Here is a 20,572-nt window from a genome sequence, read left to right as displayed (position 1 = left end):
GGTAGTGACCGGTAAAATGGGCATTGAGTGGTAAGACCGCTACAATATATTCGAGCAGGCCCACAGTGCGGTGGTCGCAGGCACACTGCGAGCGAAGCGAAGCTGCCGTCTTTGATGTTTATGACGATGCAGTGGTGCCTTTTCCTTTGAAGCGGCTGCTTGTGGATTAAACAGAGCCCCACCTGGCGGAGCGCGCCGTCTCTAAACGGCAGCCTATTTTCACCGTTCTCCTTTTCTACATGCTTTCGCAGCAGCCTTAGATTGACATAAAATGTGAAATATGCGTTTTAAAAAACAACATCAGCGGAATAGATGTTTAAGGTTTCTTTTGTGCACGCCGATCGTTAACAAAAATTTACGCCCACCTCTCCTCGCGGGAACCCTGGTGTGATGCGACGCTGAGCTAGCGGAGAGCGCTAGCGCTAGCGGAGAGCACCCGTTCAAGCGCTAGTGGAGAGCAACCGTCGACCGAAAGGCCGCCGGAGAGCGGCACACCGGTTATATGCTCAGCGCGCCCGAAGGAGAGGAGACCGCGGAGAGAGCGAGTACTGCACATGAGCAGCACAACGCGCAGCGCCGCCCACCGGCGGAGTGAGAGCGCGCTGGGCCGCACCCCTTCTCACCTGGGCACGCGCCAGCGCCAGTGCGTCTGCCGCGGCTATGACGCAACACAATCCAACACAATCCACTTTAATCCAATCCAATCCAAATCCAATCCAAGTCAAGCCAAGCCAATCCGAGCGAATCCAATCCAATGCCCCTCGCGAGAGAGTGTTCGCTATCGGAGAGGAGAGCGGGAGAGTGGCTGCGGACAACAACGGACGCACGCGGACAACAACGGACGCACGCAGGAAGGTCAGGGCCGCCGACAAGAGATGCTCTGAACGTCGCATCTAAAAACATTTAGCTCAGCAAAGTGTCGAGAGGGAAAATTCTAGTTCAAGAAGTACGAGGCAAAGAGGCGAGAAGGCAAGGAGCCCTCCAGACGCTGTTGGGTAGTGCGCGCTAATCCACCCTGTGTGGGTGGTTGAAGAGCGAAGTTGTAAGCGATACCCACAACAGTTACCCTTGCGACGCCACTTGAATTCACACGCGTGTCTCCACAAAACGTGAAAGCACCGACAAGTGAAAGCTCTTAACCACGCGCTTTATTTATTCAAGAAATATTCTTTGCTAAGTTTAAATCAATGCAAGATTCATGAACGGTAGTTGGCTGAGTTGTACTGGTGAATTAGAATGAGAGACAGTTGGGCGAGTTGGAATGGGTTCATATTCAAAATTTAACTGCGCGAAAGACGGATACAAGAAAGGACAGGAACGAGCCCAGTCTCACAACTGCAGTTTTATTGAAAAAACAGAACATATATATGCGCAGTCACATGACGCTTCATATGACGTTGTGGGTAACCGATCAGCCAAGGCCACTCAAAGAACAACAAAAAACAAAAAGGCACGTGTTCTACATACACTGGTCACTTGGCTTAAGCTTATTTCTTTTGCATCTACCGCGCAGGTAGACATACTCTTTATCACTAAGTACAACCGACGTATGGCTCACGCATGCGCTACCAAGTCTCTTAATATGAAAGGCCTCTATAATCTCCCTTTTCAGCTTGCTTTCTTCCCTCGCTAGTACAACAGTATCGGCAAACACAGGTTCACATGAATCGCAATCATGGCAATCGCGCCAGTGCGTGGCTAAGGACATCTTTCCACCGAGAGAAAACTCATGTTCACGGAGCCTCTTGTTCACACAGCGTCCGCTCTGACCTATGTACGTTTTCCTACACGTAAGAGCCAACATGTAGACAACCGCTACTCTACATGGTGCGTAGTGCGACTCGTGCATTACAACGCACTTTTAGCGATCCTCCGCAGTGTTACCCTCTATTTTTCTCCGGACCTCACCGCACACCTTGTGCAGCTTACTCGGTGCCGTGAACACCATCCTCACCCCGTATCGTGCGCCAGCGTTTTTCAGACCATGCGACAGATTATGCACATACGGTATCACAGCAATTTTTTTCGTTTTCTTCACCAAGTTCCGCGCGTGACCTCTGCATTCCACATTTTACAACCGGAACCAGCTTTTGGTACGCGGCATCTATCCCATATTTAGGATATCCGGACGCTGCTAACCTGTCGACCTGCTGGTTGAAGCTCTCTTGGATGCCGTGGGTGCAAGATATAAACAACGCCGATCGGATCACAGAGAAGGCTATGCCATTCTTAATAATCTTGGAGTCCGTGTCCTCGTCCGTGTCCTTGTATCCGTCTTTCGCTCAGTTAAATTTTGAATATAAAAAACTGGTGAAGCACATGAGTGCAATCAATATTTATAAAAATAGGAAGCCCAAATCCGGTGCTAGATGGTCTCATTTCTCTTCAGTATCTGTCGCTGCCTACGAACACGTCGAGATCAGCGGCAGAGACGGAGGAGATTTGAGATGCCATGCGTTGGTTTAGCTTCTGTTTCGTGAAGCTCATGTGGCATTCAGGAATAACGCAGGGGTTAAACACGCAGATGTGCAATGTGAGTGCACCGTCTGTCTTCCCGGTCTTTGCGGGTGTCTCACAGCTCAATCGGTAAAAGAACGTGCTCCCACTCAGTTTCTCCACTCCTCCGAGGTTCGATGCCCGGCGCTGCCAATTACTTCTTTTATTCGCCTCGGCGAGTTTTTTTTTTTGTCGGTACCAACGGCCGCAACAAAACCCTTGTGCGGTTGAGGTAAATAGCTTTGCTTTAAATATCTGCAGAAATTCATACAATTGTCTACTAATTCCTAGCATTTTTATGCCGCTTGTCTATATCGTGGGTTGTTTAAAGCCAATTTTTTCGTTTTTTAAATTCTGTTCTACCAATTGTTTTCATTTACGCTAATAGGACGAATTCAAGTGGAGCATTCGTTATATCTGGAATCTCGTGGAAATGCAGGGTGCTACAGGGTTCTCCACTTCTCGCGTTTTTTCCTATTATTCCTATTTTTGGTCCTTCGAAATATCGGTCGATCAATTACATCTATTTACGCTATTGTAACGATTCCAGGTGGCGCAATTGTCATATCTGCAATCTCGTGGAAATACAGGGCGCTACAGGGTTTGGCACTTCTCGCTTTTTTTTCTATTATTCCAGTTTTTGGTCCTTGGAAATATTGGTCGGTCAACTACATTTATTTACGCTATTGTAATGATTACAGGTGAAACTCAATCATGGAACTCAGATTGCCTGAATCATGATATTTTATTAGATAAAGTTGTTCTTAACGGTAATCATAGAAATCTATTGTCGTTACTCTGATCCTATTTAACCAATAGGGAACAACGGGTATGTATCGACGGCCATAGTTTACCCTTTCTACCCGTAAGAAGTGGTGTGCCGCAGGGTAGTGTATTAGGGTCAGTGCTTTTTAATGCATTTATTAACGACATAAACGACACAGAAGCACAATTTATATTGTATGCTGATGATTGCACGATACTGCTGTCTTGTGAATGCGTAGATAGTTTACTTTTAACATGTAATAGTGTTCTTTAGAAGTTGAAATTTGCGTGCAAGTCAAACATAATAAATAAAAACCCAGTTAAAACAAAAGTAGTTATTTTCCGAACAAAACAAAAACCAGTTAAACTAAACTGTGTAATTCAATATTTGAATTATACAATTGAAATTGTGCAAAAATAAAAATTTAAGAGTAACCTTTCAAGAATGCCTAAGCTGGGATAATCATATCAATAACATTTCCAAAAAACGTTCTTCAGCAACTTAGCATTAGCCCACACCCAAAGACTCCCCCCGAAAAAGTAAAAATAAAGCTATATTATGCATTGTTTTAGACCCACCTCAACTACTGTAGCTTAGTCTGGGCAAATACAACCATAAACAAGCATACTGAAAATTCGGAGTCCAGAAAAAAAATATGCGTCTAGTTTCAGCTACACATTATTTATGCCCAAACAGAGGCATCGGAGTCATTTAACAACGTCTAATTTGAGCATATGCACACGTTTTGCATATTGCGTTCTTTTTATTTTTATTTTTTTGCACTGCGACAAATCAATTTTTAATATCCACAGAGCAGCTAGAAACTTCGAATCATATACTAAACACCAGCAACACTGACGCCTAGCGCAACCATCCTTTTCAACCATCGTACTAACTACAAATTTCAATAATTGCAGCACAATTTTCCTGTCATTTTAAATACAAATCAACAGCTACAAAATTCTTCATTGAAAGAATGTCGAAATTATTTTTTGCGGTTAGTACTTCTATATGGTACTTGAATGATGTGTGTTTGTTCAGTTTAATAGTTTTTGTCATGTCTCTGTTTTTGGTAGTTTTATATTTTAGGTGCTAAAATTTCATCTATTTCCTGCTATGAGTAGTAATTACGCTAAAGTATATCTACCTAGTCCTTAGATGCTGGCTCATGTGTTACCTATTGTATAAATTTTCGCTATGGGGTATGTAAATTCCTGATTTTGTTTCTAATACTTTGTTACAGTATTGTCTGATGATATACTGAAATTTATTGTACTTGCTTGCTTTCCCCTCGGTATTCCTATATGAATTGACAGTTATAGAATCGATTGTTTACAAGCTACGCATTTCTGCTATCATTGAATTTTTCCCCCCTAGCATTGTATGTCACGCCATGTGTTGGTTCCTGGGCCTCAGTAACGCTGTGAATATCGGTTTTTTGCCAAGGAATTCATCTAGATATATGCAGAAAATAAAATGAATTAAATTGAATCCTTTTGTTCCTTCTGGCTTTATTTTGCGCGCAGACATCTTAATTGGTCACAAAGAGTGAAGCATGCGCCTCACTCGCCTACATTCTTCAGCATCCATCGCCCATGTCAAAGGTGTGATGGTGAAGACTTGTGAAGCAGCACGGACCGCAAAAACGCACTATGACCAAACGCTGCGGCATTAGATACGCGAAATCTCGAAGGGCGCGTAAATTTCTTGGCTGCCTCTGAGCTTGTATTTTAGATGAGCAGTAAGCAAGAGTTTGCCCTAATAAGCTTTGACTGCAACAATATTTTTGTGTCATCGTTGACTCATAACATAAAATTGCAAGTGCATGCATGCACGCACGTTCCCGCGTTTGCGTGTGCCTGTACGGGTGCATGTCTGCGTGTGCCTCTTAACCTCTCGAAAGAATTTGGGTTTTCAAAAATTCATTACAATACAATGAGTTGTAGTTTCCCCGGTTTTCGCAACAAGGCCTGACGCTTGGAAATGCAAAGCTTTTTTAGTGATGCAATACGAACGTATAAAGATACTACGACCATGTGGCAACAGCGGCTCACCTTTTTCAGTCCTCGACACTCTATAACGGCTGGATCATCTGGCGGAGGCTCGAAGCGCTCGGCGTTCAGCGCAGTCGCTGTCTCATCCTTGCTCAGCTGAACCCGCCATGGCATCCAGTACCAGGGCTGTTCAAGAAAGTAAAAAATTCAACAGCTGAGAGGGGAAGCACGATCAGCAAAGAATGAGGTATCTATGAGAAAACTCACCTGGCCCACGAAAATCAACAAGAACAGTGCCCTTCCCAAGTTTACCTGTCCTTACAGTTTACGTCCTTTGAATAAGTGTGGCAAGATGCGGACATGACCCAATACTCTCCTATGCCTACATCTGTCATCAAGGAAATCGGAATTTCAATACTTTTCAACTGGTTACGGCCACTGACACGAGCACCCCTAAAGTAGTTGCGGAGGATGTGGCTGTTTCCTTTGCCCTCGTCTGTTGAATAACTGCCCATCTCATTATATCCGTCTCGCCACATGAGCTACCAAACAATTCTTAAAATGTCACCTGATTACCTGCCCTCCAAATTCTTCAAAATTAACCGCCCACCTAACCAGTGGTGGTGCGGCGGACACCAGTCTGCTCCGGCATGCCCTAATCAGGCGGCCAGCCATCAAGCCAGAGCCTAGATGGTTAAACACGGCAGCAGTCTGCTAAAATTTATTTATTTATTTTATTTATTTATTTATTGCAAAATAACTACAAATGCCCTCCGGCGAACTCTATTAAATAGGGTGTACATCACATCACGATAGTAAAACAATTAATGAAAATGTGATTAAAACAAAACACAACGCAAGATGGGTAAAATAAGTGAAAGTGCATAACGTAAAAAAGAAACACTCGTAGAGAACACGCACACAAATAAGAACAAAAAAAGTCTGGGAGCACCATCTAAAAAAAAATTCCCCCGCATTTCCCCGAGGGGGAGAATGCACGGTTGTCGGCCCGCTTGCGGCGCTTGCGCTCGGCCCCCGCAGCCCATCGCCTCGCCGCCTTCTCTTCCATCTCTTCCATCGGGTTTGTAGTATCACGTGTACACCACGCAGTTATCAAGCCGCTATAACGCCGCCGAGTCACCAACGCACGCCGCTGACGACGTAGTTTGAATGCGTTAAAGATATAAGGCGCGTTTCTAACACTGATATCAGCGTCGCGTCCGTGGCTTAGTCGGTAGAGCGTCGCGCTGCGGCCGCAAAGTCCTCGGATCGAAACCTGGCGCCGGATGCTGTTTTTTTTATATAGAGAGGAGGACTGCGGACGCCGCCACCGCCGCCGGTGGTGGAAGGTTTGGGGTCGCTTATAAAGTGCATTCGCACTTAAAATTAGCACAGCTTTACAAGGACGTTTTCTAGCGTGTGGAAAGAAAGATGAACAATAAAAAAAAAGCCAAACATACATTTACAAATGACACAGTGAAATGGTGTTAGGTTTGCGTGTTTCTGTATAGAGCACCTGTAAATTGAGAGAGGTCGTTTTTAAGACAACGTGTGATGGCAGATTATTCCATCCTATCATGGTTCGAGGTATGAATGATTGAGCAGATGGGAGGGAATGACACCTGATGCGTTTGACTTTGTGTGACTCAGGACGTGGGAAGATGGCAGAAAGTTCACGCATAAGACCAATATGAAGAGACGCAAGATATTAGAGTTTGTCAAATAGTGTTAAAGGAGATGCACAATGACGATGACCTAAGGCTTTAATCTCGGAGCGATTTTTAATGCTCTTACACTAGTGTGACGGGAATAATCCGAATAGATGAAGCTTGCAGCACTGTTTTGCAGGGCTTCCTAATCAGTTATTAGGTCCCATATGGCTGAAGAGTACTCTATTTTAGGACGTAGTAGTGTTGTCTATGCCAACTTGCGTAAGCGTGCAGAAGCATGTTTGATGTTATGCTTCAGCAATCCAAGAGAACGGTTTGCAAATAGAATAATATGGATAATGTGATCATCCCACGTCAAATTAGTGGTTAGGTGAACGCTAAGGTATTTGTAGAAAGAAACCAGTTCCGCACGATTGTTGTTTAAGAAGTAATATTTAGATAGGGGGGTGCCTGATTAGTAAAAGATAATTTTATTTTGGCAAGGTTTAGAGGCAAGAGCTAGGCGGAATACCATGCGTTTACAGCGTTAAATTGGATTAGACGATGTCATGATCACAGTTAGAAAAAATATTGCGATATATTGTGCAGTCGTCTGCAAATAGCCTGATATCATACTTAATGCCGTCTGGGAGATCATTAATATAAATTATAAAAAGTAGAGGCCCCAGTACGCTTCCCTGTGCTATAACAGATGTTACGGGGACTAGAGATGAGTTGTGATTGTAAGCTGCTGTAAATTACATCCTATTAGAAAAAATTTCTTTTATCCATGAGACGAAAGCAGCCTCAATGTTCAGCTCACTAAGATTGTGAAAAAGCCGATCATGGTGGCAATGTGAAATGCTTTTGAACAATCTAGGAACATAATGTCTACTTGCACTCCGGCTTTTATCGATGACTATATGTCGTGAATTAAGCCAGCGAGTTGTGTTTCACAGGAATAGTTTCTGCGAAAACCGTGCTGATACCTAAATATGAGGTTACGTTGTTCTCGGTGTTATCATTTTGTGAGTACAATAAGCTCGGACAATTTAAAAGGGTGCGTATTAATTAAATGGGTCGATAGTTAAGGGGTGAGAAACGATCAACGTACTTGTAGAGTGGTACTACCTGGGCCGCTAATTAAACTCGGGGTATTACGCCTTTTGTTAATGACTTCGAAAACAACACCGAGAATACTGGAAAAATGCTTGGTGCGCAACTTTTTAGGACTGTTCTATTTAGGCCAGTATTGTCCGCTGTAGATGAAATATTGATATTTATAACGAGAGAATATATTCCAGAATCAGCAATTAATATTACCGTTATAGAAGAGGCAATGCGAGTGGTGATAGTGGCCAATTGTTTACGGGTGTTCAGGCGTGAATACCAATAAAAATGTGGTGAAATATTAGGGTTAATAGTGCTGAAGTGCGCGTATTACTGCAACAGATATTATCTGGTGGAAAAGGGTGAAACGTGTGCTACTTCTTTTAATAATGGTTTCCTTTTCCTGAATTCAAGCTTGTTCTTTCATAAACACCAAGAGCCACTCACAGTATTGGACTTCACGCGCATTAGATGGTGCTTGATAAGTATATCGGGCTTTCAGGACTAGTTGCAGGATCTTAAAACTCCAATTTGGCGTTTTCTATTACAAACAAACCACGATGAATAATATCTGCGGAAATATTTTCTACCTGCCGCAACACTAGCCGTACCTCTCTAATGAATTCCTCACTAATCTTCCTAGCTTGAAATATTTTGTATGGCATGTTGATTGCGCAAAATTCAGCAAAGCCTTAGATTTTCAAGAACTATCTGGAGAGAATCATGCGCTGCACGTTGTCTTGTTTGAATATAAAAATAGGCGAAAAGCACAAAGAACACAGACACTTTCAGAAAGAGCGTGCCCATCGAATACGGGGTAAGTTCTCTATGAAAAGGCATTCTTACACACACAATGGGATATTTTATTTCAGTTGTCTCAAACCTATATTTGTAATTTAAGGACCGATGTAGTTAAGCCACCACTACTGTTTTTTCTATAATAAAGGTGATCAAGTCCCCATTCCATGTTAGGTTGGCTTGCTATAAGCAACAAGAACACCATCTTCAAGGCCATCTTTTCAAGGGCTTCATGTAGAGAAATAATACAAGAACAAGAAATACGTTATAACGGCCGTATTTCAGTTCCGTTAAAATCTGGTACACTTTTGGTGAGAAGCTTGGGTTGAAGCATCGTCCTAATCTGGCAATACTGCTTGCTAATCCGCGAAGGCCCTGCTTTTACGTTCATACACGCAAACCTCCTGATGTTCTGACTGCAGCTTTTTACACGCAAGAACAAGCCCGAGGATCACCGCCTCCTCCCCTGGTCACTACCGATCCCCTCGTTCCTACAATTGCCTGAATCAGCTCACACGTGGGGCGCCTCCTACACACACATTCTCACTGCGCCGGGTTCTGGCGCGGACACTGTATCACATTGTTATCCCAATACTCCCATGCGAAGAATAGGACCTTGTTCAATTCGCTGCATGAATACTCGCGATAAATATTCGCCCTCATTCAGCCACCAGGCTCAAAGAAGCTCAAAGAAGCCACCAGGCGCAAAGAGAAGTACTAAGAAAAATTGACTGACGACAAGAGCCCTCGAGGTCGCCGAGGCCCTCAGGCTTCTACCGTCTCACTCTGACATCTCATAAAATGGGTTTTTCTTTTTATACTGGGCATACAACGATAGCTATGTAAAACGTATCTTCTCTGGTGAATGAACAGAAAGAAGTTAGCGTTGGTTCACCTTTTCCAATGCCCACTAAATCATGATCACCGAATTTTCATTCCTCCCTTGCCAATGTCTTATGAAGCCACCCGATACGGGAAACGAAAAAAAACTTATACGCTCTGCGCCACCAGCCGCACAAACGTTCCTACAGAATCTGAGAAACGGTTACACGACACCTGAGAACTCAGAAAGTAACGAGAAAAATCGGTGACATGCCAGAGAAACATACAGTGGGTGCTACGAGTCGGTTGGTCTGGTTGGAAGTTTAACAAATGCAATTGCAAAACAAATGTTTTGCCGCTTTCAAAGGCGGCCTTGAGTGTTCGATCGAGCGGCACTGCCAGGATCCATCCGTCTCGAAACGCTGAACAGCAAGGTATAGGGCGCGGAGCGTATAGGGCTACGTTACTCAAACGGCCTAGTATAAGTGGCACAGACAGAAATATTTCGGGTGGATATTATCGTCCGACATTACATAAAATAAAAATGAGCAGATCGTTCATTCCAACCGAAGTTTGGTCGCGTTTTCGACTTTGCTAAACCTACACCCTTCTTTTGTTTTTACATTACAGTATATTGAGTTGGTGTTTAAGGGCGTAGGTGAAAAAAAGGCCGAAAGAGAAAACGAAGGCGGGACACGGCACTCAGGGAATTCCATCGGGTGTTTTTACACCGAAACACGCCCCTGGCTACGCCCTTCCATAGTACAGAACAATCGGCTCTACCTCAGCGCATGCTACAAGGAAAGCTTTACTAAAGATCAGTTCATGCAAGGTCATTCATAGCGTCTGTTAAGCACGAGGACGTGGGTTCGATTCCCAGCTGTGGCGGCCGCTTTTTGATGTCGGCGAAAAGCGAAAACGCCTGTGTGTACGAGATTTCGACGCACATTAAAGATCCCCAGGTGGTCCAAATTAATCCGGAGCCCTCCCCAACGGGGCGCCTCATCACCTGCGTTGCGTCGGCGCGTTAAAGCATACAACCAATCATTGATAGCGTCATAATAAACGTGAGCCGTCGGAGGCGCAAATAAGGCACTGGTGGCGTCATGCCACGTGATCCCTTGCAGAGATGCGTCGCGGCTGATCCCGCAGTGGAACCTTGCCGCTGCGGAACCACTTGCGTACGCAAAGAATTAACAGCTGCTTCGCTGGCTCCTGGTCATTCCTCGCGCCCTTAATGGCTTGCCGCCACCGGAGCGGAAGTGTGGCAGGTGTTACCTAACTTTCATAAAACACTGTGTGCACAGCCTCTAAGAAACCGGAGCTAAATAGACCTTCTGGTTGTGATAACTGGATTTACAAGCGTTAAGCCTGACCCATTTTATAGCAATGGCATACTGACCAGCAGTGGGAACAGGGGACTCTGAGGAGTGGCCGATGTCCATGGCAGCACTTGGGACAGGTACCAGAGGAGGACAACGGCTGCCAGCGCCGTAGCCCCCATGACGCTCCACACTTCCAGGATGGTCACGTTGTCGCACCCAAGCGCGTGCTGCGCAATCACGTTCCATCCCACGTTCACTGCACCAGGGCACAGAGGTTAGGGAACGTCACCAGATAGTGAGGCTTCGTGTTGGCTGGCCTCTGGTGAAACACCTGCGTCTAGGCAATAAATCTTGCACAGTTTACCTAACAACCACTATGCTACGAGAAGAAGTGCCGCAGCTTATACTAACTGTTATGTACGAATCACACGTATTTTAGAATACAGTAATGTGGTTTAACGTATCCGTACAACGGCAGCGCCTTGCCCATCGGTGCGCTCAGACGAAGTTTGTGTCTAGTTCACTTCTTAATGCAGCTGAGGGACTTTCCCTTTAGCCAATAGCCGTTGTTCTTCTAGTCGCCGCCGGAATGAATCGGCTTTACATTGCAAAGAAATCTCTACGACAGAATTTCGCCCTTGTTCTTAGTGCGAAAACGTGTACAACTCGCAATATATATCGATAATACGTCCTTTGTGGGTCCGAAATATTCGAGTTCAATTCAGGGATTTAAAAAATTTCTCGGCGCATCAGCTGCCGCAGCTGCAAATGTCGAATGACTACAGTCTTTCACCGCCTCTCCCACGGAGCTGCCTCTTGTGTCTCATCCATCCAGTTCTCACACTATTCCATACCAGTCTTGGTCCACCTGTTAGAAGTTCCAAAAGTTAACTTTTGCCGCGTTAGCACTGCTTTCTGGCCATCTGCTGGGGATGTTACAATGTAGCGCTCGGGCAACGAGTGCGAGGCTCGGGTGCCAGCTTTGTAATTCCTGCTTAAAACACTGTTTTCGGCAGTTTTTTTTCTGTAAATTTCTCTCGAAAAAGTCCGCTCATATTTACCTTCATTAAAAAGACACTGCCTACACCAACGATCTATTGGTGTGTTCTCTCAAATATGGGGACTCTTACACTCTTAACGAAAATGCTAGCAAAAAGGTAGGAACGGGTTGTATTTACGAACTACTTACTCACTTAACTACTCCCAGAGTCGAACCTAGGTCCTACCACTAAGCATAAAACCTAAATACCATCGCTACTGCTCTAGATTGTACACCGAGTTACCGCTGCATGTTTGACACTAACATTTACGGATAACAACAAAATGCTATAAATTATTGAACATAATAACTACAGCCCTTTTCCCGTTCCGTATCACTTCTGTTTCGCCAATCTACATGCTGACTTGTACAAGCTCATATTTAAATGCATGATTCTAAACTTTTCGCTCAAAAATTTTATTTTTGCGGCAAGGGCACTGACCCTATCAGAGAACTTTCCCCTGCTGGCTATAAAAGCCAGAAGAGCAGATGTGTTTCTGAGGTAACTGAGGACGCTGAGGATGCCGGGTACACCTAGTGGATACTGTAACAAGTAACTGGTTAGTGTTCCCTTAGTAAATGCCGCGACTTTTTACTGCAAAGCAGTATATGTCTAACCCCGTGACCCAGCTTTTATTACGGTGTCACCGACCTACCCGGCGCCGCTCCGGGGCTCCTCCTCACCACCGCTGACAGCTCTGACACAACTATTTTCCCCTTCGCGTCAACCGATGCCCGTTTAGCAAGTTGCGCAATCGGCAGCTAACGGCGGTAGTGCGGTCATCTTATGATTGCGGAAAATAACCCGAAGCAAGAATGGGCGTAAAAATGCGCAATGACGATTACTACACTCTCTAATGTAAACTTTCTGTGCAGCGCGAGCTGCAGTCTTCTCGGTCGGCGCGCATTTCTGCAGCATCTCAGAACTCCTAACTCGCAGTGCGCCGCCGCCGCCGGCCAGCATGTATCAAATCGTTTTCGAGCATCCCGCGCAGATAACACGTGGTTCGGATTAGCCCGGCACAAGGGAGCAGCGAGCATGTTGTTGCATATCGTGTTTGCACCTCCCGCGGAAATGTCACGTGGCTTGGATTAGCGGATAATGAAACAGTGTCTGGGGAAAGTGTCAGAGGGAAGGCGCTCTTTGGTGGTGAAGCACGATACATGTGTGACGGAAGGACAGCGAGAGAGATGACGCCGTAGCCGCACGTGTCGTGCTCCACTTAACCATTTACCATACGTTCCTGTCTATTTTCATTCTTTCGTCACTGATGCGCTCACTCACTCGGTTACACGGGCATAAACAAACGCGGCTCCCGCGAAGCCCTGGTAACGGCTGCCAAAGGGCTCCCCCTAAAACCTTCGAAACCCGCCGTCCCCGTTTCCGCTCAAAGTCCACTTCGCCAAGTAGCTGCGAATCCCTTCCGGTAGAAGAGAAACTTCTCCAGTTGGAACGCCGTCTTGAGCCCATATTTCTTTTTCAGCTTGGGAGGCCTTCCGAGCGACATTTTCGCCGGTGTCGTTGACGCCTAAGTATGCGCCATCACCGGTTGCCGGTTTATGCGTGCACGGAAAGCTAGGCTTCACGTCACTACAGATAAAATGCCGCTTGTGCTAGTGGGCGATTTAGATGTCGAAATTACATGGCTTAATGCGGTTTGTCGGCTTTTTTCCTTAATCAAGTGGTTCGGGTGTAGGGTGATGTCTTACACAGACATCTTACACACCGAGTAAGATGCGTACGAGGGGGAAGGAAAACAGAAAGTCGCATGTTTGTACGCGCGAATAGCGCTCAAGGGCTTCCCGGTTTTAAATACTTATGGGAGGGATCACTCCTTACGAGGGCTTTCAGGGGATATTTTCGAACGCCTCTGTCACTTCTAAGCACGCGCACATGACAGGTCCCCGGTTTATGTGTGCGCAGGTTTCCAGTAGAGAATAGTGGGAGGGAAGAGAGGGGCGTGCACGCGAAGTTATATGTTTCATGCCCGTACTAATGGACGGAATGTTCGTTGAGGTTTAAACGCGAACGTTAAACAGCCAAATGGGACAGGTCCAGTGGTAGAGCGGATTGGTTTGGGTGTTAGGCTATGTTCAAAATACCGACGGTAAAGCCGTATAGTGAGCTGTAGACATAAAAAAGGGGCATGTCACGCAGTTCGGTTGGCTGAGACGTGAAATGACGTCATTCTTATGTTATTACGACAAGTTATCACGACAGCTGCGGCAGCGGTCTGAACCCGGCCTTACCCAAACAGTAAATTGCTTACGACGCGTAAGGGACACAGGCAGTTTCATGTTTATCTGCAAAAAGAAAGCTTGGGTCCTTCGGAGGTTCATTCCGATAATGGGCTAGGAAGTATGCTCGATCGCAAATTACGATAAAAATGACTTGTTTTGTGCACTTGGTGGACTGCGTCCAGCTTTATAGGTCATCCTTCTTCACAGAAGGGAAGGACACTCATTTTTTAAGGGTGTATTGTTTTGCTGAGAAAAGTGTGCAAACATGGATCAATTTTTTGCCTATAATATCGTCTCGCTCAAACATTCTTTCAAATTTTGCCGACGGCCGTATCGAGTGAGAGACAGACAGTAAAAGGTTCACCTTTTGAGTGGCCCAAGAACGACTGTCGTCTTTAAAAGTAACCCTCCCTATCGGTCCCCTAAATGCGATTTACGATTGTGAATTCGCTTTATAAATTTGCTACAAAATTGTTTTAAATAAATATACTAAAGGAAGAGGTTTCGCTCAGTCTCATTAAGAAAATATCTGCACGGAGATTTCGCAAGATTACATTCCGGGGAAAAAACGCAGGCTACAATGGTTTGCGCAAAGCCGTCTTCATTCTTCATGAGTGCAACGCAAATTATACACCCACACTGTAACTAATGATTCCACCAGAATCTAATGAAACATGTCTTCTGCTACCCTTTTCCCCCCAACCCTACCGTTTTCCTTCACGATCTTTTTTTCCATTGGAGTTACTGCAACCAACTGCAACTGTTCGGCTGAGTGTTTATTGTGCGTGTCATATTTTTCAATGTTACTTCTCTATTCTTCAACTTTCTTTCTTAGTGGTATTCGTTGTGAATAAAATATCATTCAGGAAACTGTGTTTGCAGTGATAACAAGTTTTGACCAGCACATTGTTTGGCCAGGATTTATATTTCGCTACCATAAACAGTTCCTCGCCAGGTTCTGACTGGATTAACATGCCCTTGTTTACCTCTGGCGAGCGGACATGCCCAATGCTTTCTTCAGATTTGTATCGCACTAACAACAGTGATGCAGCAGCAATGTCCTTCATTAAGTTCGCTGCATGCTGCTCCGAGATCGTACACGACTATGCAAAGACATGCGGCCTCTCCTGCTCGCGGAAAAAGTCAGAGCTCCTAATAATAAATCCGCGTAGAAAGAATTAGGAGCAAGCGAAGGCGAGAATTACTATTGACGAAAAGGGCATAACGTCGACGACGCAAGCTCGAATCCTAGGAATAATCTTCGAGAACAACGGCAAGGTAGCACCGGCGCTGTGAAAGATCAAGACCACCACGGAAACGATCACGAACATAATCCGAAGGGTCACAAACAGCCGAAAAGGACTGAAGGAAGACGACGCGCTCACGCTGGTCCAGGCCTTCGTGACGTCGCACATCTTATACGCGGTGCCATGCCTACAGCTGCTGAAGAAATACACAGATCAACTGGACACGATCATAGGCAAAGCAACGAAGACGGCGCTGGGTATCCCGTACCACTCGTCCACTGAGACGCTCATGGCCAAACACCATACGGTGGAAGATTTGCTGGAAGCCCACCTGTCTACCCAGAGAGTGCGGCTCAGTCAAACCTCGGCAGGCCGAATGGTACTGGCCACGCTGGGCCTGCAAAAGGCCGACCACAAGGAAACGGGACCTTTACCGAAGCTTTCGGCGCGGAAAATCAAAAACAAGCCCCTGCCCGGCCGCAACGATGGGCGCAAAGCGGCAAGGGTCAAGGACCGGATCGAAGCGCTACGACAACAAGAAAATTAAGAAGACGCCACGGGTTCACCTTGTACACGGACGCCTGTCTACCCAAGGTTTCGACGCGAGCCATCATATTGGTCACGACGCAAGATGCGCTGGTAACGTGTGCCTCTGTCAAAACGGCGTTCCCGCAAGAAGCGAAAGAGGCGGCAATACCCGTGGCGCTCATGCTGCCTAAAATGAGCAAAATAAACTAGGGCTCACAGAAAGCGTATGACAACTATAGAAAAGCGCTCGTGTCTCTGACGGCACTCAGAATACTCGAGGGAGGAAAACGACGTATACCCTAGCAGAAAGTCGAACTTATATGAACACCGGCTCACTCCAGGCTTGAGAGCAATGAACTAGCGCACCAGTTCGTAAGAGAACTTGAACACCGGGCCGACGAGCAAGACCGACATGCCATAACGAGTTACACGAAATACAGGAGCCACTACAGGGAAGGCAAATGGTGGTACCCTGAACCAAACAAATCGCTCAGCACAGCGTAGCTAACAATCTATAGGAAAATTCTAGCGGGATCCTTCTCGCACCCCTATCTCGAAAGCCTAATGTACCCCCAGAGATACAAGAAAGGGTAGCGCTTCTGTGGGCAGTTGGGCACGCTGCGGCACGTCATTGGAGAGTGCGATTTCATCGAGACCATCCCCCGCCCCATTACCCAACGATCTTTACCAGCCCCCATCCCTTACCAACCACCCTTTACCCAACCACTCCTTACCCAGCCCTTCCCACTCCCCATAAAGAGCGATGGGAGACCTTGTCAAGCAGACCCACATTAAAAGGTAGAACAGTTCGTCCTGATCTCCAGGGAGGAGGTGGATGCGCAAGCATATGTGTCCATGAAGAGGGAACCTGCCCATCCGGCACGTAGTCACCTTAGTTTTGCTTGGCTCAAAAAAATTCTCGCTCTCTCCCTCTCGCTTTCTCTTTCCAGTAACAAAACTACGGCGCCAGAAACGACAGGTTTTCTACGTAGATTTCTTTGGGTGCTCCTTTGTGCAACAGCGCACTTTCTTAAAGAAATATATTTATATCTGTAGCTTTTTCCATTCTATGGTTAGGTGATACAATGGGCAATTGCGAGCCCCAGCTGTCGTAACGAAGATCAGATAAGAAAAGTAATATTGGTGCCGCGGTAGGGAACTTTTTCAGGTCGACTTTATTGTCCTCCAGGGGACGCGGGATTCATGTGGGCTGCAGCACGGGTCAGATCAGGGGGCCTGTGCTGAGCAAATTTCAAGCTTTTTCCCGCTTGTTACCATTGAAAAAAAGTCGAGCAGTCATAGTTCTCAACGACTACTAACAAATAGAATAAGCGTCAGAGGCAAACTTAATGATTTCACATTCAGTTAACAGTACTCCGTTATTTATTAGACAGAGGTAAGGGAGCCCGCGATTCTCGCTCACATTCGAAGTCGGAGAAGATGCCAAATATCTTCATGATGATATCCATGGCCGCATTAGGGTAAACGCAGCGTCGAAGCTTGGTTATTTTGTCTTCTGCCAGGTAGCTGCTGAGGGGAATTGGAGAGAAAATACTTATGCTCGTCCGGTCGTAAGATGGCAGGAGCAGAAAGACGCCGAATCCGAGGAGCACGGCCCAGCGACCTGCGATAATGTATTAGGACAACAAGTAAGCAGGAGGGCTCAAGCTTGAAGTATTTAGAGCAGCCGCCTAGTTGTAGAATTATTGATTTATTTTTACATTCTGTAGCCTAATGGGCTATCACGGCTATCACGAAAGGGGGTGTGTGCATAAAACGCCCAAAACCCTTTTTCCGCCATCAACACAGTAATGATTCACAACACATTAAAACTAGTGTATGTTTCCGAGAAGATTAGACACACCAGGAAATAAAAATTCAAAAAGCCCAAATAAAATGTTGCAAAAATTCCCACAACACAACCAATTTAAATTTTGTAATTTTTGGGGGTATTTGATGAGCTAGATTCATTTGGTAACAACTGTGATTTTTCAAAGTATGGGTTCGAAATACTGCAAAGTTAAGTGTGTGGGTATTTTCTAGTAGATTTCCCGTTATCAGAAGACAAAAAGTTGTTACCTAAGAAGTAGCGCAGAGTGATCGTAAGAATATCAAAAGGTTTAAGACAGTCGCAATTAGGGTGTTCGGACAGGGGTTGTAATTCTATTGTAGCAAGGTGGGTTGATGGCGAAAGGCTTCAGTCAAAATGGAGGAAAATGAAACGTCATTTATTTTTTACTGATTCAAGCGTGTTCCTTTCTGATACATTAGAAGGGTTCCAGATGGGGCAGCGGTAATAACGATGGATCCTCGAATACGGCTAATGGTAATGCCATTTAAAGTTTTGCGATTTTTAATTAAAGATATATTTATTCAAAAGAAAAAAAGAGCATTAAAGGTGGCGGTCTTCATCCAAGGATTCGACTGGCCTCCAACGCCGATGAGGTTGTTTCTGTGAGCCATCCCTGGTACGAAGGAACACCGGTGCTTGGGGTGGCCTCCCACTGCTTCCTTGATGTGTTTCTGATTAGGTGTATTGGTGTGTACTGGCATGCCCATACCGTGTGCTAAGTGTCCAGCCTCTCCTGGCGAATATAAGCGAATATAGGGTGAGGCACCGGAACTGTTCCTTAGCCAGTGTGGGTAGTGTGTCTGTCTGTATTTCTTGAGAGGGTACTCTTCTTTAGTTAGGCTTTTAACCTGTAGAGGATACGTTCATTATTTGACCTATTGAGCCCTAGTATGGTTAAATGTTCAGGGGTTATTACATTCCCCCGATATCCATAGACTGGGGTTGGTACAAAGATGGGCCAAAAAAGAAGGGCTCGGGCTGTGGCATCGGCGGTGTCCTTTCCCTTTGGACCCATGTGTTCCGGCGTCCAGATGATGAGCACTCTTTCCGGTGGGTCTACAGAAGGAATTCGATGAGTGAGTTTGAAGACGTCCTGTACAAATGTGTGCAGGCCTCGTGCAAATCATTTACAATATTTCAATGTGTTGGAAGCGGGCGATGCCTGCATCTTCATTCTGGGCGGCGAATTTCGTGTTTACGGTAGCCGAGTTTACAACTGTTCGATCTGGTTTTGTGACTGCCGATACCATCTTTCCCTTTTGAGGTCCGGCGCTATTCACATATAGGGTGTTTCGTGAATATTTCTAGATATTCGGCTGATTGTAATTTTCTTTGCAAACAGTGTCGAGATTTTCGAGCAAGCTGAAAGATCACCAGGACGTTAAATTTATTTTGGTGCGTTACCCTACGGCGCGCCTCATAGCCCAGGTATAGCGTCTCCCTGGTAACATGAATAACAATCATTGTTTATTGTCAAGGAGTACATACAGAAGCAAAATAGGGCCGCCAAAGCCTACAGGTGGGCTTGTGCGGCGTCGCCCGGCAGCAAAGGCCTTCACTTCTGTAAAAAAACACTTATTGACAGTGGTAACTAAAAAGAAAGGTAAAAAAAAGACAAGCAAACAAAAAAAGGGGAAGAGAAGAAGAAAAAAAAGAAAAAGAGAGAAGGCGAAAAATAAAGAGAGGAAAGAAAAAAGGAACGTAAACCACAATCGGCCAACAGAAGAGACGAAGACAATGACAGATACAATATATCAACATGGGTTTGAGCTACATGGGTGGCATGTTCCTCATCCCAAGAAAACAATAAAACAAGAAAGAAATATCTATCAATCACCGCATGCACATAAATACTTCAGCATATTTCTAAAGCCAACGCACACGCAAGTGTTTCGGTGTTGTTGATGAGAACAATTCGTCAGGCAATTCGTTCAAGATAGCAGGAACAGAATATGACGGCGCTGCCGTTCCGTAATCGGTACTGACCCTTGGCGACATATATCGAGGTATGTGCCACGAAGGTATAGGTTTAACATTGGGAGTTCGGTAATCCGCACACCAGAAATATTTTAGCGTGACGATTTGCTTAAACAATGTATCGAATGACGGTAAACCACTTGCCTTAAATACACTGTCCGAATCCGGCACGTGTGACTTATAAAGAACTCTCTCGGCTATGTTTTTTTTTAAATACTGTTAACTCTCTTTTTTCATGTAGCGGATCAGTTGAAAAAAAAATTCGGCCCATCTCCCCGCGAGGGGGACTCGAGTAAATGCGTCGCATAGGGGGTGGGTGTATTGCGTTAACGTTTAGTGTTTGGGGAGTTGGTGGCAGTGAATGCGTTGTATCAGCAGCTTCTTGACGTAGTTTGAATGAGTCAAGGATATAAGGCGCGTTCGTAGCCTCCCATTCTGTGTAGGCTTTGTGTCGCAGTGGGTAGAGCACCATGGGCATTTCGTTCCGCCCGCAGTGTCGAGGGATCGAAACCAGGCGCCGGATAGTTTTTTTTGTATGTGTAGGGAGAGGTGCGGACAACGATGGTACGGACCACGACGGACGTCAACGCGGGTGACATCGTGAGTTACTGAAATGCTCTGCATTTAAAACAGCACATGCCATAACGAAGAACACTATAACCCAAAGATAGAGCTAGTATTTTTCGAATAGAGAAAGACACAAACACTTTTAAGTTGTACAGCGTACA

The 20,572-nt window shown here is 45.4% G+C and overlaps 1 protein-coding gene across 1 annotated transcript in view; it reads right to left on the bottom strand.

The window, feature by feature from the left end:
* The window catches only part of LOC144180059 (uncharacterized), a 64,893-nt gene that overhangs the window by 7,814 nt on the left and 36,507 nt on the right, over positions 1-20,572 (bottom strand). Inside the window, exons 7-9 of the mRNA XM_077708467.1 lie at positions 17,439-17,639; positions 11,038-11,216; positions 5,317-5,442 (exon numbers count right to left, since the gene is read on the bottom strand). Of these exons, the coding sequence (XP_077564593.1) occupies positions 5,317-5,442; positions 11,038-11,216; positions 17,439-17,639 (506 nt within the window). The remainder of the gene's footprint in view (positions 1-5,316; positions 5,443-11,037; positions 11,217-17,438; positions 17,640-20,572) is intronic.

Source organism: Haemaphysalis longicornis, unplaced genomic scaffold (genome assembly GCF_048455015.1).
Source record: "Haemaphysalis longicornis isolate Haplotype H1 unplaced genomic scaffold, Haemaphysalis longicornis Haplotype H1 scaffold_4, whole genome shotgun sequence".
Lineage (NCBI taxonomy): Eukaryota > Metazoa > Arthropoda > Arachnida > Ixodida > Ixodidae > Haemaphysalis > Haemaphysalis longicornis.
The sequence above is the reverse complement of the archived record's forward strand: the minus strand, read 5'-3'. Positions and strand labels throughout refer to the sequence as shown.